The 18288-nt window shown below is 46.2% G+C and overlaps 1 protein-coding gene across 1 annotated transcript; it reads right to left on the reverse strand.

Annotated features, from left to right (window-relative positions):
* Window positions 1-5001: 5001 nt before the first annotated feature.
* LOC120808481 (3',5'-cyclic-AMP phosphodiesterase 7B) lies at window positions 5002-13871 on the reverse strand. Its single transcript, XM_040161434.2, has 12 exons — window positions 13203-13871; window positions 10221-10316; window positions 9798-9958; window positions 9617-9680; window positions 9317-9412; window positions 8944-9044; window positions 8268-8399; window positions 8096-8187; window positions 7516-7660; window positions 7287-7383; window positions 7052-7132; window positions 5002-6967 (listed from the first exon to the last, which is right to left on the reverse strand). The coding sequence occupies exons 1-12, from the start codon at window positions 13471-13473 to the stop codon at window positions 6771-6773; spliced, it is 1533 nt and encodes a 510-aa protein (XP_040017368.2). The 5' UTR covers window positions 13474-13871; the 3' UTR covers window positions 5002-6770.
* Between the last annotated feature and the right edge of the window lie 4417 nt (window positions 13872-18288).

Below are 18288 nucleotides of genomic sequence, written 5' to 3' on the forward strand. Positions count from 1 at the left end.
CGCGTGAAGGCCAACGCGCACAAGGATGCAGGCAACCAAACGGTGGTGATAAATACAAGCACACTTCTAAATCCCACTAAGCAGAGAGGCCTTTCCTCACCATTACACTACCGCTACTTTTGTTCTCATGGAAAAGGTCAGCGGAGGTCAAATTAAGAGTTTGGGAAGTAAGAAGTTTTACGGGGGAAGCAGTTTGTTTTAAAAAAAAAAATGGGGAAACCATGTTTTCTTTTATTGAATAATCACCAACCTAATTAGAGGAAGTTTGATGTGCGAGGAACAAAAAATAGGATTCCCAATTATTTTATGTTTGTATTAGCAGTAGTGGAGCATTGGGTGTAACCTTCGTTCTGCACACACACACACACACACACACACACACACACACACACACAATGCATGCATAGAAGAGAAAAGAGGAAATTAAGTTTGAATGAGGTGAACAATACTTGACATATCCTGACATATTTTTTACTACACACTTCCCCTCTTTGTGACAACTTCCCCACATTTTTCACTACCAGGGCGAGATACTACCAGAGGCTGTATATGAATGAAGAAAGGTGCGCGCACACACGTGCACAGGCACACACAAACTCAACCACAGATGCAGGAAAGGAGAGAGAAGGAGAAGAGAGTTGTTTTGCAACTAGAAAGAGGAAGGTGCCTGTGTCACTCATTGGTTTGTGACGCAACGCGGACGACTCAATGAACACAGAGACTCACACGCAGGCTCGCGTTATTCCCACCTCTTATCCGACCTCGTATGTAAAATACGACTTGTCGACGGGGTATGTTTCAAAGAAACTCCTGTGAGCCCCCTGGGATAAAGAGGGGCCGGAGGGGGCAAGATGGAGCACGCTGGAAGACGCAGCATCCAAGAAGATGGAGCCTGCGAGTGCAGTCTGCAACTCACCGGCGCAGCAGATTTGCATAGATATTTGCAAGTCAAATGAGATGCACGGGAAAGAAGGCGATTGACTCGGGAGAGCAAACTCGCTCGGAATTCCCCTCTGCTGGGAGACTCCCAAATTGCTTCCAAGGAAAAAAGGTCAGGGGAAGTCTACAGTTTGAAATCGTGGGACAATTGTTCAACGATTGTTCAATGATTCCCTGGCATTTGGTTGGATAGACGCTTTGCACCTGCGTGCATGCACACATGTACACACGCACACACTACGGCTGCAAAGACACAAGAACGTCACAAGATTATTTCAGCTTATACACACACGCACACACCCAAATCCCCCACTGGGCCGATCTCTGAAAGAATAGTGGTGTCACCGTCATTTGTTTGGCTTTGCGAGAGACTTTGTTGACAGAGGCAGAAATGACCTTGAAATGAACGGTCGAGGGGGTCAAGACCTCGCTGCCCTTGATTTCACAAACAAGACCCCCGACCCTCGTCTTGAGGTCGGTGCTTAAAGTTCTCACACTCATTGTTTTCAAGTGGCATGTTGGTGTCGTTGGTGCAAGCGGACTAAGAGGCATAATAAACGCTTTCCCAGCATTGGCCTTAATCGCCAATCAGTACAGCTTCCAATGATTTTTGTTATGTAAAAGTGTTTTTTTGTTAGTGTAGTAATAGTAATGCTAGTTACTTTTAGCTGAAAAAAGTGAACTTACAGACAGACATTTCTACCAATATAAGATCTGCAAGAGTTACAGGGAAACAGTCCATTTTAAAAACAGGTGGCATTTTTGGATATGCAAACGTCTGTGTTAAAGTTAAAATGCTAAAAAGCTCATTCGACTCTTTTTGGGGGGGTAATCGTGGATTTTCCACATTCTCATGTTAAAGCCATCTAAATAGAAAAATCCAAAGGATCATCTACAGTACCTCTAGGAGGAAGGATTCTTGAATTACACGTGCATGAGTACCGACACAACCCTCCCCCTAAAATCTAACCGCGCAAACAACAAACATATCACATCCCCGAAATCTACAATAAATAAACACTGCCACGGACGGCATAATCTAACAATAAAGGCCTTGTTTACAGCAGCAACAATATTACTCAGCCCCTGTAATTGTGTCTGTGATAAATGTATGACTAATGATGCCGAGCCAAAGGAGCAGGCCAAACCGGTCGGCTTTACATGAAACAACAAGTGGAGACGTGACTTGGAGGAAGCTTCTCCGCGGGTCAGTGGAGATGTGTCTTCATGTATACAGTCATTATATATACCACAATAATAATACTAAGAGGCATTTTTTGGGCTTGAATGACTGGTGATAAAATAATACCCTCTAAAGTATTTTGTCCTTTCATCTCTTATTCAGGAGGAAGTTTTAGTCCTTCAGCTAAACACGTAGTTTAGTGAATGTTTAACTAAACACTTAGTTTGCCAGTTTAAGTTTTAGTTTATGTTCTCAAGCCCACCGGTGGATATGTATGGTTATACTGTGAAGGTCAAAGGTCATTACCAGGGTATAGATTAAAAAAAAAACATAAATATGAGGAAAAGAGAAGAAACCAGGAACCACCCGCTCAAACATCTTGTACTTGTCCCTGTGAATGAAACTGAGCATGTCAGTGCAGGCTGGCGCAGAGAGCCGCTTGGGTAATGATCTGTGGACGAGACTTGAGTCAAATGGTCAGAAAACAGCAAAAACATCCAGGAAGCATCATGTGCTTTTCAGGTGCTAAAAGCTCTCTCATCTTCCCACACGATCTAACACATAGCTGCAGTATGTAAATGACCACGAGCACGCAATAACACCTCTCCCCCCCCCCCCCCCCCCGAAAAAACTCCCACTCAGCAAAAATGTGAACACTGATGACTGAAAAGTTATAGAGTATCAATCTGTCATTCTTTCACACACACACACACGCACACACGCACACAGGGAAACAGAATAGGTCAAATGTGGCAGGTGTGCTTATAAAGCATCCGAGGGTTGTGTGTCGCTCGTGGGATAGGGGTTGAGAGGGGAAGATGTGATCTTCACAAACACGCACGCGCAGTCCGAGGCGCAAACAGGTTCTGCTGCTGGATGTAGATCATGCACGTATTTGTTGGAGTCTTACGTACTGGAGTCTTTGTGAATATGTGTGCGTTGCATGTCACATATCGCAATGCTTCATGGCAAATCAACCTTTTATTTCTCCTTAAGTGTGCGCTTACAGTCATTCCACGACGCGAAGCCACCTGCTGCGCACAGACACTAAAATGTAGGGATGTAGCGGAGTGTAAACCCGCCGAAATCTAGTTTGCAATGAATTTTCGTGTACCAACGTCTGAGCTTTCATGTATTCAATTATTATATCTCATTGAGATTAGTGTCCTTTTTACAAGAGTAACCTGAAAACAGAAGAACAGAGAGAGAACAGATAAAATGAAGATTAAGGGAACCTGGAACTACTCCTCTGTGCATAGAGTGGATACTGTACATATGGAATAAAGTGTGTACTGTGACTTCAAGATAACACCGTGACATGAGTTGTTGCTTTGTCCCGGCAAGTGCAACTCTGTAATTCAGAAAGCAATTATGAGTACAAAACGTGTAGTCGTTGATAAAGGGCAATGAGGTGTGGGAGTCCAACCGTGTTATCGGTCCTTTTATTCAGGGATCGCTGGTACATTAAAACCTCGCACGTACAGAAAAACAGAAACACATGCTTCAGAAAAAAAGTGGCAATGACTGGCCAATGCAAAGACCGTGACACGGCACACATCCAGCAGGGATACTGACTGAAAGCAAGAGATTAACCCTTTCAGTGCAGAGCACAGTAGCCAGACAGACAGAGCACATGTACACCGCAGGTTTCATTTTTCACTTTCCGCGCACAGCCTTCACTCTCCATCTCACACCAGCAGACGTCTCAGAGCTCACTTGGCGTTTTCAGTAAAGATGTGATTCTATTTCCGTTATTTAAAAAAAAAAAGGTGTGTTCCACATAATGCAGAAAAAAGGCCCCCAAAAAATAAAGTTTCCCAGTTTAGCATTTGTATGTAGATGGTTATCGGGAGTTGTTGGCTGACTGTCATTGAAGGGGCACAAGAGGGGGGCTCTGTTTGCAGTGTCAATATTTACAGTGACACATGACTCAATTAATCCAGACTGACTGAGGGGAATTGTGTGTGTGTGTGTGTGTTGTGTGTGTGCGTGCAGACGAACAGACAGATCTATCAGCGTGAATGGATGTCAGATGTGATGCTCTGATGAGCAGATTTAAGTCTTCCTTGGCGGAACTTCTTTTCGGGGAGGGGGGGGGGGGGGTGTACTCTTGTCGTCTGCCAGAAGCTGAGGTCACAGAGTCGCAGAGAGTTGAGTCGTGGCTTTCCTCACCTTCCAATAGGAAAGACATACAGTACAGTCCAATGTGATTTTAATGGGAGACCAATCACAAGAGGACTGTCACAAGCCTCTTTTGCATTGCAAATCCGAGATATGCAAATGACAGGGGGGAGGCCGGAGGGGGGCAGAGGCATTGCTCTGCTCACTACACTATCAGTATGTGTTGTTCTGTGGGCTTTCCCCTCTTTTTCAACCTCGTATTGACATTAGCTGCACATGTCTTTATTCTCTTTAGAACACTAAATCCCCATCAATCAGGTCAGCTCCATTTACACTCCTCTGCATTACCTCTTTTTCTGCTGCTTCATCCCGCTTTATAGTTCTTTATCAGACAGGGGGGGGAATTCTCACCAACGTCCCTGAAATGTCGCACTGTGCAGTTTCATAGTTCAACAGTGTGACTCACGGCAAACTCAACCAGCGCGCGGTTTTACATTATTTGTCTCCAGCTGTCCCCCTTTGGTAGTTTTCTGTGTACACATGTGCTCCCGGCCCCCAGCTAAGCTTCCATATCATCAATCATCACGTTGATTCATAGCTTGCCTGTTGTGTTTATACTGTCAACAAAGCAGCTTGCCCACTACCATAATGAGCTCTGCTCTCGTGCAAAGAGCAGCTGAAAGGATCTTACTGCCATCTAGTGGAAACCGAGCGGTTAATTGGTCAAAATTCAGGGAAATTAAGAACACACAGAGAGCGAAGAAAAACATTTGTTTTATTGCTCGGAGGTTTGTCGTCAGAACAGAATTGTAATGTCAAAAAGTCAGCTGGCAAACATGTGATAATTATAAAATAGTTATAGGTCAACTTTGTGGCTAAGATTTACTGTGCTATCTGTACACATCCAATGCAAAGGTAAATGGGGAGAACCCAAGAGTAAAAGTAGATGCACTCAAACCACAACGGCTGAAAAAGAAAAGGATTGTTGAGTATTTGGCACCGGGACGAAAAGTTTGAAATCATCAGGCAACTGACCCCACAATAAGTAAATAGGAAGATTATATTATAGGATAGAACTGCATGACAGGATTAGTTGACTGAACACTGGTTATTTTTTAATACTATTACTATCATATTACTACTAATAATATGAATACTTCAATGCACAGGTATAATCGAGCTTTATAGTTTACAAACATATTGGTATATTTCTCTTCGGGGCCAATCTTATCACAGAAGCTGATGTACTGTAGTATTCTTTTTTTTAAATCACAGTAGATTCCCTGATTTTGTGAGACAAAAATGTTATTACGTAATTAAATAAACACTCAAAAAGAATTCCTCTGCTTTAGTTCAGTTTCAACACTCAGGTAATATATTTTAGGATTCATTCTATAGTATGTACATCAAATGAATGTCAATTGACCCACTGAAGCGTATTTTGAATCAAATATTAAAGATATAACTACTAATTGACCTCGACATAAGGACACAGTGCACACAGTCCCCGTGGAAGATGTAAAAACAAAGAAATAAACATAATATAAAAGAAAGTCAATGAGAACAGGACCTGGACCTCTTGGAAACGCTCAACAGACAATCGGAGCCTGAAGAAACAGGAAGTAAGTGGCTACAGAGAGAGGATGTCAATATGCTGGTGGCTGAAGAAAGAGAAAGAAACAGCTGTAAGTGTAGGAAAGCGTGTCCAGAAAATCAGTAAATCACTGATACAAATGTGGTTTCACAGACAGACCAAGTTGCTGTTAAGGCTTGTATTGTGTAAAGTCAGGTTCACAGAGAAGAAAATGTGCTACAAAGGTCACAACGTCAATAACGGCACACGGACGCTTTGGAAAATGGCTCCGGTTCCCGTTTGGGTCCAAAAACCTTCAGCTGACAGTCGACAACGAGCCGCTCAGAGACTCGTATCGTCAGTCTCACAGTTTACACAGAAAGAAACACAATACTTTGTATGGTGTACAGTACCCTGACTTAGTTCAGTGAAAACAGGTGTCAGTGGCAGCTGTACAAAAAGAGAAAAGGTGAGCTTAATAAAGTACGTATTGTCTGAAGGATGGAACATCATGGTATAGTAGCTGTATTACCTTTTCTTTTAAGTGTTTTTAAATCATCTTTTCTAGCCCAGTTCAGCTGACTTGTAAATCATTTCGTCCTTATCACTCTTGCAACGCAGTGCAAAGGCCTTAATACGTCATCGATCTCCGTCTGTCATTAGACGTCAACATCGATTCCTGCATTTCTCGGGTAAAGCGCAACGACTTCACTGGGAAGTCTACCCACTGCCCAAACCTCAGTCTCTCGCCATCTCCTCCCCCCAGTGCAGGGCTGACGTCCACTCAAGCGGAGGGAGCGGTTTCCTCACCAATTGAAGCCGGACTCCCATCCGGACTTTCAGAGCCTGTGAACAACCAGCAGTGAGAAGAAAACACGCTGGAGGTGAAACTCCTCTCCTCCGTTTATCATTAGGGAAGATGAAAAAACGCCTCAGAAAACCAGAAGACGAAGATTAACGGATGTCTTCCCCCTCTCCTCCGGGCCGGGGCTCCGTGGCGCGTGGCTGCGTTTGCGTGTCTGCGCGCAGCAGGCGGCTCCAGCGGGCCTGGTTCCGGTGCAGGTGACCCATCATGGTGTGGCTGAGCGGGCTGGGCTCGGTGAAGCGGTGCCACTCCTCGAACAGAGGCGCCACGATGTAGGAGATGAACCCTGGGAGAGAGAGGGGGGGGAGGGTCCCAATAAGCTGAGGGACATCTTGATGGTGATGCAGTCTGCGTGCTGTCCAGTACTCACCTATCTGAATAGCTGGGACAGAGTCAGCCTGCTGGTTACACAGAGGACTGATCTCCATGTCGAACTTTCTCTCCAGGTCACCTGTCAGGTTAACAGGCAAAATCCAGACCGCACATTAAGAAGAAGCAACCAAATAGGATGCTGACAATAGTAGAACTTTCCACTGTAGTTTTCCATGTGTATATTTGGTGCATTCAAGTCCTACGTAAGAAACTTTCTTGACCACACTACTCACCCTGCCTGTAGAATTCCTCACACACTCTCTCACTCCACTGTTTGCTCAGCTCCCAAAAGCGACATGGATTACAAACGTCTGCACACTTCAGAGCAATCTGAAGCAAGACAGACACAAGATTCAGACAGCTACTCCCGCTGTACTCTTTTGTGAAACATCCATGGCTGCAGTGTCGGTGCAGGGAGTGGGAGTGGGAGTGGGAGGGGGAGGGAGGGGGGGGGCAGTTTACCTGCAGTATAAAGTGCCTGTGCGAGGCGAGCTGAAGGTCCAGGTCCCGGCTCTCCAGATGTTCCCTGAAGGTCGACAGGAACTCGTTCTGCCTGCTGATGTCTGTAGCCAGGATGAGAGAGCCCAGCTGCTGTTCTATGTTCTGCCTGCAGAGTAGAGGGGGCGCCACTGAGCCAAAACAACAAAACCGCTCATGCCTCGGCTGATTTTTACCTGCAGCAGCAGCGACCTCTTCTGGGTCATACTGTGACTGTATTAGTACCTCGCCGTGGTGGCCGGAGGACCAAAGGAGATTGCAACGCATCATGATTATTCAAGCACAGTCATCCCCGGTTGTGGGACGGTGGATTCCGCCATAGTACCGTCACCATGGGACAGTCGGTGGACGCTGCTCACTCAACTATAAGACGAGATGTTATCGCTACTGTCCAGTGACTCTTGTTGGACTTCCAGCACGCTTGTACTCATGTCTACGCTCTCTATCGTGAGGAATGCTGAAGGTGTGTGGGTTTCATGGGGGTTTGTCTAAGCGCGTACGGAGACAACCACACTGAGGCGATTGTCTGTGTTACAGCTCTTACGACGTGTCAGCGGGCAGGTGGGACAGCAGGCCCGACTCCCGCAGCATTCCCACTGTGGATCTCCAGTGGTGGCTCTCCAGCACGGACGTGTTCTGTAAAGGAGTTTCATGCAGACTCTGTTACACACACACACAGACAGACACTGACTCCCTGTCAGCACGGCCCTGTGTACCTGGTAGAGGGAGGCCAGGTGGTGTCTGGTCTTGATGAGGAAGGGCTGGTTGACTCCGGGATGGTCCACGTCGTGGGCCGCTGCCGCCATCAGACCCAGAAACACGTCCAGTGGACTCAGCTGCTCCGACAGCTAGAACGCACCAGTGGTCGACCGATGATCATCTTTTCCTTTTCCTCGTCGGTTTGTATATATATATTTAGTTGAAGCGTATAAGGATTTAACAGTCGGAAACACATGGATTTTAATTCATAAGATAAGTGTGTGATAATAAATACTGTATGCCGTATAGATCAGGTAAGCCTGACACTGTGAGGGCGCGCTTGTTGTCTGGAAGACGCCGTCGGGGGCGCTATGCCGAATTCAATTTACTAATCGAAGGGCTTTTAACAAAACAGGAGCCTTACAAAGTGCTTTGCAGAGAAACAAAGGACAAAATCAAAATCAATTATTGTATAAAGGGAAAGATGCAGAGACTTAATCTGGTCAGAGGGCTTCGGGGATTTATCCAGGCTGAGGGTGGAGGGTGTGCTGGCGAGTCTAAGTGAGGAGGAATTATCCCGCAGGAGGAGAAGCTGATAGAATGTCAAGGAGAGGCTCAGGCCTGGTGTGTGTGTGTGTGTGTGTGTGTGAGAGTGTGTGTGTGTGTGTGTGTGAATGCAGTACGACTCATCACCTTGGGCTCTTGCAGGTAGCAGTACATGGCTTGAGTGACATCAGCAGCATGAACAGCGTTGTGATAGGGATTCTGGGAGTGGTAGTCCTCCTGCACCATGCCTGGCAAGACAGTCATTGCATCTACACTTTCACATTTGAATCAGATCTGAACACCATTTAAGAAACTTTTGCACAACTCATTAGCACAACTCAACTCATTTTCTATTTTGAAAAGGCAGATAGCGCACATTACTTGCACAGAAAGAGGATGCTGAAATGAATACAGATGCACACTTTATTTCCATAGCAACAAACCGCTCGATGTTGCTCTTTAGACATAAACCCTGTGACCCTTCTGTATTGAGTCGTATTTGAACGTTTCTCCAGCTCACCAAGGAACCTGTGCAGCTTGACCATGTCCAGCTGGAAGTGGTGGACAAGACCGGACACATTGAAGAGATGGCACATCAGGGTCACCAGGCTGTTACCTACAGCACACGGATTCAAATCAAGACAAAAATTGGATTTTAATGCATTTACTCTACACATTGTGGGCATTTACTTAACAGTCGCGATAAACAATTTCAATTCTTAACTGAAACGAAGCGAAATATATACTATAAAATTGTTTTAATTGTTGAATGTTTATGACAGGTGAAGGAGGACATTTGTTGAGCAAAAAGCCACTTCACCATTTGTAAGACGATCGAAGAGGAAGATGTCAAAGTTCCACGTGTCCACTTTTGATAGCATGTACTGTGAGGAAAGAAAACAGAGCATTTTGGAAGGTGATTCACAACTGACATGCGGAGAGAGCTGCAGACACAAGGTACATGTACCTCAACCTCTGTGTGTGTGTGTGTGTGTTCTCACTGCAGCTTGTCCCAGGTAATCGTCATCCAGTAGATGCAGGGACGGGGGGGCGCGGGGCACCAGACCCCTGAGCAGCCTGGAGGCGTGGCAGTACCTCTGGAAGCTCAGCTGACGCCTCATCTGCCTCCTGCCGGACTCGACCTCTCCCTGCTGGCCACTGGCTGGAATTATAGAAGGATTTAGAAAACAGACTATATATATATATATATATATATGCAGCTCTTGAATGGAACTTTCCGTCAGCCATTACTTGCAGCTGCATGCTCCATCATGTCAGCACCCCAAATCTGTCTCCCGGGATTCATCAAGACTGTTTGTATTGTGTGATGCTGACAGGTGTTTCTACTATTTTGGCCTCCCCATACATTTTTTGACACTTCCACATGCTTGGAAGGCCAATAGATGTTCAAGATTTGAACCTACTTTTGCTTTTGAGGATCCGGACGTCAATCAGCGGGTAGGAGCCTCGTCTCTCGACCGGCGACGTGTCGGCGTGACCGCTGGTCAGTCGGCCACCGGCTGCAAAAGAGGGAAAAGAACGATGGGGGAAGAAACGCAAACTTCATCGCTGCTGATTTTTTATTCTTGCAGACGACACAGGAGGAAGGTGAGCGGGGAGGAGAGTGCAGATTTGCAGAGGGAGAAAGAAAGAAACGGCCAGTGAGGGGATGAGAAGAAAATGTCCCCTGCTGCACATTTGATTGTGCAGTCTCAGAAAAGCAGATTTATTTTGCTCTTAAAACCAGCTGGTCTGAAAAGCAGTGATCTTTGACATCGGCGAATCATCGGGACGTAGCGCATCTGGTCTGCGGTCTGCCCAAGGAGAAGGGATTTCACGCCACCGTGCAGCTGTTGCACAAGTTGTTCTTGGTTTTATTAGACACACACGGCATTGTAAACCGTGACTAAATGGAAGGATTTCTTTCTGCTTTTGTTCTACAAAACAGAAAGGTTTTCTAATTGATGGATTGTATGGCAAAACATAGAAAAATTGTAAATTGCTCACATGTTTTTAAGTGTTTCGGACACAGGATGTTTGTCTGCTGCGAGATGTTTCTGCATAGTGACGGCATGCATGTCTGCAGGGTCCCAGAAGTTTAATCATTCAGACTGAGAGCAGGAATACTGCAGCACGGCGGCTCCCTGAAAACCTGAGTGCTCGGCCTCCGTCCGGAACGCACCCTCCACAAACACTGAGGCCGGCCCCAAAAACAGTCCCACGCCACAGCGCCACTCTCAGAACCATGAAAATGAATGAATAATTTATAGATCAGATGGGAGGAAGTGGAGCGCATTATGTCCCCCGATATGGCCAGTTCGCTTCACCTCTCACGAGAGCAGCCAGACTACCTGTTGGCGAGGCCGCCGTTGCCGCGGTAACTCGCAGGGAAGGTTTGGGTCCGGCCTTGCAAGTGTGTGGTTTTGCCGTGCTGAGAATATGTGTGTGTGTGTGTGTGTGTGTGTGTGTGTGTGTGTGTGTGCGCGCTGTGAAGGCAAGGGAGCTATGCATAAAACATACGCGGGGAAAGTGGCATCGTTCCCCATTTCGGCATCTTATAGTCCAGCCAACAAATAGCGGCTTGAAGGGAAGTGACTCGGCCCGTTAAAGCGAGGCAGAGGCGTTCTGTTTGGCCGGGTTCGAGCGAGCAAAGAACCTCTTTGCTTTCCTTAAATCCTGTGTGCGGATGGGCAAGAAGTGTGTGTGTGTGTCCCTTGACCACCTCGTCCAAAACAGATCAACACACACACACCCCTCTGGCTCTCCCCTTTCGCTCGAGTTCTTTCTCCATCCTTCCATCCTCCTCCACCTTTGGCTACATTTTCTCTCTCTCTCTCTCTCTCTCTCTCTCTCTTTCTCTCTTTCTCTCTGTTTGTGTCTCCCTGCAAAAGAAGCAATAAACATCCGCCCGTCCATTTCTTTCTGTTCAACTACAACAGCATCGCCAGGTCTCCATCCTTTCCCCTCCCTCCCTCCAAATCCCACTCTTAATTCCCCTTCTCTTCCTGTAACGCTGTGTGAGGTCATCGTCTCAGCGAGGATCGAGGATGCGAGTCGGTAGGAAAGGGTGTTCGTAGCGTGGCAGTGCACGTGTCTCGTCACCAGCAAAAAAACACGCCACACACACGCAAATGAGGTTTAATCCCCTGATTGCGAAATGTGAGAAACAAAGATCCCACACACTCGCGTGGGATGCACGGATGCAAATCTGTGGCCATTGGTGAAAGTCAGACACATGGCTGAAGACAAGCAGTTTGAAAGCACACAGTGGGGGGGAGGGGCGGGGAATTGCGTCTTGTTACGTCCACAGCAGCTGGCATCCACTTAACTTAGTGCGTCCGTAGTGAACCCACGGCTTCACAGTGACAGTGGCCAGATGCGTGAAAAGAGGGATGTGCTCATCGTACATATTTAATGCCAAAGAGATTCTGAAAGGTGTTTTTGGTTCATCGGATAAAAAAAGGAATTGTTGATTAACAGCCAAAAGTTATTGGACACAGTTTCTCATTGAATTAAATTAGAATATGGGCCCAAACTTTTGACTTGTGCTGTGATTAAAATGTCCTGTTTGGTCCAAACACCAGCCCAAATGATAGAAAATCAAACGGAACTAAAGACTTTGACTTGAATAAAAATAGCTTGATTGATGGACTCATAATTTCATAATAATACGTTGTTGTTTTTTTTACTTCGATGCAAACATAAAAGACAAAAACCCAAATCTGAAATGCAGAACTTGACTGGAAGTCGAGTTTTGACTCACTACCACCGGTCGCTCTCTGTAAGCGAGAGTGAGTGGCGTCTCCACGGTACAAAGGGAAACTCGCTGGAACCATTTATCAGTTTTCCACCTGGTGAGTCAGTATTTGAAAACAAGAGATTCCCCCCCAGCATGAATCATCACGTCAAAATTCTTCAGAAGCACAGTAAAGAATTAAATGTGTTTTTTTGCATTTTCCTTTTTTGTTATCAATCATTGATAACAGTCTGGATCTTGTGTCGCCCGCTGGCTACTGGGCTTGTCACAATCATCCGCGTTAAATAGAACACACCAGTTTAATTCACGTGCTCCTGTGACGTACTTCAGACAGACGGACGAGGCCTGGTTGATTACGTCACGCCGGGTAAGACGGTCTGGCTTCAGAGCCCAAATCCTCCTCCGTCTGACCTGCTGTGACCCTCATCTGCTAAACGCCCCCGGATCAGCACACAGACAGAGCCGCCCAGGCAGAGACAGCATGTCCACTTGTCAAATAGTAAAACTGAGGCACGAAATAAAAAAAGGTAAAAAAGTTTTTAAAAAAAAACTAGCATCACATTTAATGGGGCTGAAAAGGAAAACTTGAAATGTCGATGACGAATCTGATCCCCATATAGTTTGACTACATGTAACATGTGTCAGTTACCTTCCACGTGAGCGATCCTGTCCTCCACGTCGCGCCTCACCTCCTCCACCTCCTCCTTGTCGGATTCCCCCCAAGTGCCGGTGTGACTTCCTCCGGGCCCCCGGGGGCCTCCCCTGCGAGCCCTCCACGCCGCCCGCAGCTGCCGTACGAGAGCCGGAAGCTCCAGAGCCAGCGACAGGCCCCCGCAGCCGATAGGAGGCGTCCTCAGGGGACCCCAGAGGCCCGGGTGAGGAGGCTCGTCCGGACCCCGGAGCCCCTCCGGCACCGGCATCGTCTCTCCACAAGACAGATGTGGGGCAGATGTGTGACAAGCGGGTGTGCGATGGAATGACCGCCGAAGTAAAACGCGGCCGGTGGGGTTGGAAACTCGCGAAGGGGGACATGCACTGTGAAGGGACAGCGCAGGAGACAAGAAGTCAGGATGTAGGACAGGAGAGGGAAGGCTGCAGGGGGGCAGCGGGACGGGGCGGGGACACCGTGGGAGCGGAGTGATAGAAAACAAATAAAATTTAAAAAAAAGACACAGCGAGGACAAGAGACGGAAACGGGGAAAAGACTAGAACAAAAGAAGTGCGAGTCCGTCTCTGTCTCCTCTCTCTCCCGGAGTCTGCGTCCTCCCTCTGCCGCATTCTCTCTCCTCTCCGCCGGCTCCCTCGCGCCGGTGTTGTTGTTGTGGAGTGCGAGAAGCCCCGCCCCCCGCCCCTCCTCCTCCCCCCGCGTGCACGCGCGCTCCCTCACTCTTATACACGGAGAAATAGTTTGTGTGTTCACGGACACGCGCTCGTGGTCAGGTCAGTGGGGACAGACATACTTTCATACATTACTACAAAACAGTGTGACGCTACAAATAATTATTTATTTGAATTATTTAGCTGATTGTTTTACCTATAAAAATTTTTTTTACATATTATATTTGTCCAAAACCTGTTGACGCTCACGCAACAACAGTTTATAGATAATAGAGAAGACTTCTATAAGGCCGGACGGAAGAAACTTCTTCTTATTCTTTAAATTCTTAAGACTCTCCTGCAGCATCAATTGTGTTTGCAGGAAATCATGTGTAACATCAAGTAACATCACGGCAGACTCCAACTTATTTTATGTGAAGGGAAGTAAAACAATTTTGTTTTTAACAGTGAGTCACCCTTCACAAAGTCTTTACTGGCATAAAACAACCTCAGCGGGTTTATTTAGATTTATTTGGTCTGAAAATTGCTGTCGTGGAGACTTTCCAGCCTAAACACGACTATTTCTGATAGAAGCAGAATAACAAGACTTTGTGAGGCTCTCGGGAGATGTTTTTAAAACTGTCAGGTGCAAACAGAAAAGAAAATTTATTGTGAATATCACAAAGGCATCGAAGCTGGAGGTCCGGAGCCTCCCAATTCCAAGTGAAGCCTTAACATGCATTCCCTGTGGCTGAACTAAAACACGTCAATCAAAACGAACACAATCGGGTGAATGGAAGTAAAATAACGCCGCCGGTCTCTGCACGCAAGCATGAAGTATGTACGACTATAAGCTTTGGTTTTATTCACATAGAAAGGTCACATGACACCCACACACAACTCTTATTTTTGGATTGTGCTGAAGGATGCTACTGGTCACATGGTCTGGCAGGTCGCTGCAGAGAAGCGATTTAATGACATGCGTCTGTACATTTCTGCTTGTTTTGCGCGTATGCATGTGCACAGGGGAGTTTTAACGTTTGCCTCACACTTGCACAAAGTCAAGCACCTGTTCAAGCAACTGTTGAACAATCTTAACACAATTATGAGAAAAAGAAAATAACTTTTGCTGCGTTTCAAGGTCGGAGACTGTTTTGATAAACAGCTGCATTTTACAGATACTGCTTTAAAAACACGCCTGTATCGAGCACCACTTTTTATTCAACCATCCAACCACAGCGATGAGCCTCGCACGGGGCCAAAAGGTCAGCGGCAGTCCGTAGCACGTATCATTGTGCCTCTATGACTGTCTATTTACCACAATATAGCCTAATTAATAGACCTGTATTCAAAGCCTCACACCACATGTTCCATCAAACAAAAAAGTGCAACAAATAAAGTACTTTTTAAGGAATACAATGTGTCAACACATGACAAAAATAACAAAACATGAGGAGAGCTAGTCTGTGACGTTTAGCGTGAGAAATTGGATGTGTGGCGTGGGTGTGTGTGGCGTGAGTGTGTGTGTCACACGGTGAAACCGTGAGAGTTGGCAGACACTGCAGACCGCAAACAGATGTCGCTTCAGACCACAAGCAGATTCTGCTCACGCTGTGGTCTGCAGGGTCCGGTCTGCGGGGTCCGGTCTGCAGGCTGAACGCTGTAAATCTGTCAATACACTGGCGTGACACAACACACAAGGCCCGCTGTCACTAATCGCTGCAGCGTGTAAAAGAACACATCTTTCTAAACCATTTTACGACCTACCATATTTTAACTTCTTTAGAATCATTGACTTTTTTTCGCCTTAAGATATTTGGACGTTTGTTTCAAAACATTTTGGACCAAATATATTTTGACTTGATTGTCTTTGACAGTTTACAACCTATTTCTTTTTACAACCTAACATTATTTGATCTAGCATATCTTCAAAAAACATTTTATGATCTTTTATATTTTTTACATTGCATCCCATTTAAAGTTTAGTTTGTAAGATCAATTGACAAGATATTCTTCCTTTTGTAATAAAAACTGTGGGACACAATTGAATTTTTCAGTCTCAACTTTGAATATGTTAGGATTTGAAGCAGTAAAAGCACGCCTGGCAGTAAAAATTACAATATTAGTATTATGTTTATGATATTGACAACATAATATTATGTGATATGAGAAATATGATGTTATGTTAGTGATAATGTGGATAATAGTGGAGATGGTTGCGGATTTCCGGCGGAACAGAGCCCCACCCTCCCCCATCACCCTGTGTGACTCCCCCGTCACTATTGTGGATTCCTTCCGTTTCCTGGGCTCCATCATCACCCAGGACCTCAAGTGGGAGCTGAACATCAGCTCCATCACCAAGAAGGCTCAGCAGAGGTTGTTCTTCCTGAGGCAGCTGAAGAAACTCAACCTGCCAAAGACGATGATGGTGCACTTCTACACGGCCATCATCGAGTCCATCCTCTGCTCCTCCATCACCGTCTGGTACGCTGCAGCCACAGCCAAGGACAAGGGCAGGCTGCAGCGTGTCATCCGCTCTGCAGAGAGGGTGATCGGCTGCAATCTGCCGTCCCTGCAGGACTTGTTCGCTTCCAGGTCTCTGAAGCGAGCTAAAAAGATCGTGGCCGACCCCTCTCACCCCGGACATAAACTGTTTGTGCCCCTTCCATCGGGGAGGAGGCTGAGGTCCATCAGGACTAAGACCTCCCGCCACACCAACAGTTTCTTCCCGTCGGCAGTCGGGCTCATCAACAGAGCCCGGTCTCCCACTGACTGACTATAACATTCCACCGGTCACTCCCCTTCACACTGCACATGCCACTTTAACTGTAATTTATCACTTTGTAGTCACTCGTCACTTTGTTACTTGTTCGCTATAGTGCACTTTATGCTTAATATTTTTTTTTAACTTTTTAAATATTTTAAATTTGAACTTAACTTGTTTAACTTTAACTTTATTCCCTTGTTTTACACTAACCCATAGCCTTATTCTACTAACCCATTGCATTAGCATTTCATTTTACTTTATTTTATTACCCGTGCACTGCTGTCTTGTTGTCTATTGCAGTGTTTTTCAACCAGTGTGCCGCGAGAGGCTGTCAGGTGTGCCGTGAAAAAAATCATTTTTTACATACTGTCACTTCATTGGTGACAAAAAAAGAGCCAACTTGTGTGTGTGTGTGTGTGTGTGTGTGTGTGTGTGTGTGTGTGTGTGTGTCGTCGCGCTGTTGGTGGTATGAAGGCTCAATACTCCCCTCTGCCTGCGGGTGGCGGTACGCAGCGTAATTAATGGGCAGATTTGCTGAGGCGACCATTTAAAAAAGTGAGATTTAAGGCTGGCGCATGCTTCTGCGTCTGCGTCTCTGTCGTTGCGTCGACGCACTCATTTCAATTCGTGGTTCTGCGTGTGTTGCAGAGTAATTCACCCCCAGAACAACGGGCGGAGTGACGTGTTTTTGTTGAAGACGACCTAGAGAGTCACGTCTATTTATTTATTTGTTTGTTTATTTATCATATATTTTATTGCCCCGTGCATCGCCACTGCTGCTTTTCATCGCGGACACATTTGTCCCGTATTTTCCTCCACAACTTGGCGCACCTCTCGACCGGCAAACCGGCGTTTGCGGCGATCTCGCTCCGTGAACCAAACCCGCTTCTACAAGCCGCCAATGACGGCTTGTAGAAGCGCTCATATTTACGCATTTCTTCCGACAAAAGTTCTTAAATCTGATCCGTTTCTCTCGTAAACATTCTTCGTTTTAATAATGGCGCTATCGGGCTGTGAAAGCGGAAACGCGAGACTCCGTAAAGGACGCAGTTAGCGGAACGATCGCAGCCCGGTGCGCTGCGGGAGGCTTGCGTCGCAGAAAAATGTCTCGACACACGCAAGGACGCAAGGAGGTGTGAAAAGCGGCGCAAGGGACAACGCAGAAGCATAAACTAGGCTTAAGAGATACGTGGGCATAAAGCCTGTGCCATCTTGGCATTAGGATGATGTTACGTTTAATAAAACACAACAAATAGAACACGCGTTTCCCTGATTTCTTAGAGTACATTATGCTCATGCTGAAACTATGTTTGGGATTGATTTTCATATCATTTCCGGTTGTTGGTGTGCCGTGAGATTTTTTCTGTGTCTTAAGTGTGCCTTGACGCAAAAAAGGTTGAAAAACACCTGGTGATAACAGTAATGTGTTGTTATGACACATGATGGTGGATGACACGTTATGATGGTTTTATATGATAAATGTTGATTGAAGAAGCTTTGAGCCGAAGGTATAATCACTGAACGTGTTATTGATGAGGTTAAGAACTCGATGGGACAGCGATGGGTTCCGGATTGGTTCACGGGGTGGGGCCAGGGGGCAACAGGTGCTGATGCAATGATGGACAAGGTGGACGTCCAATCTGCGCCGAGC

Source organism: Gasterosteus aculeatus, chromosome 18 (assembly GCF_964276395.1).
Source record: "Gasterosteus aculeatus chromosome 18, fGasAcu3.hap1.1, whole genome shotgun sequence".
NCBI lineage: Eukaryota > Metazoa > Chordata > Actinopteri > Perciformes > Gasterosteidae > Gasterosteus > Gasterosteus aculeatus.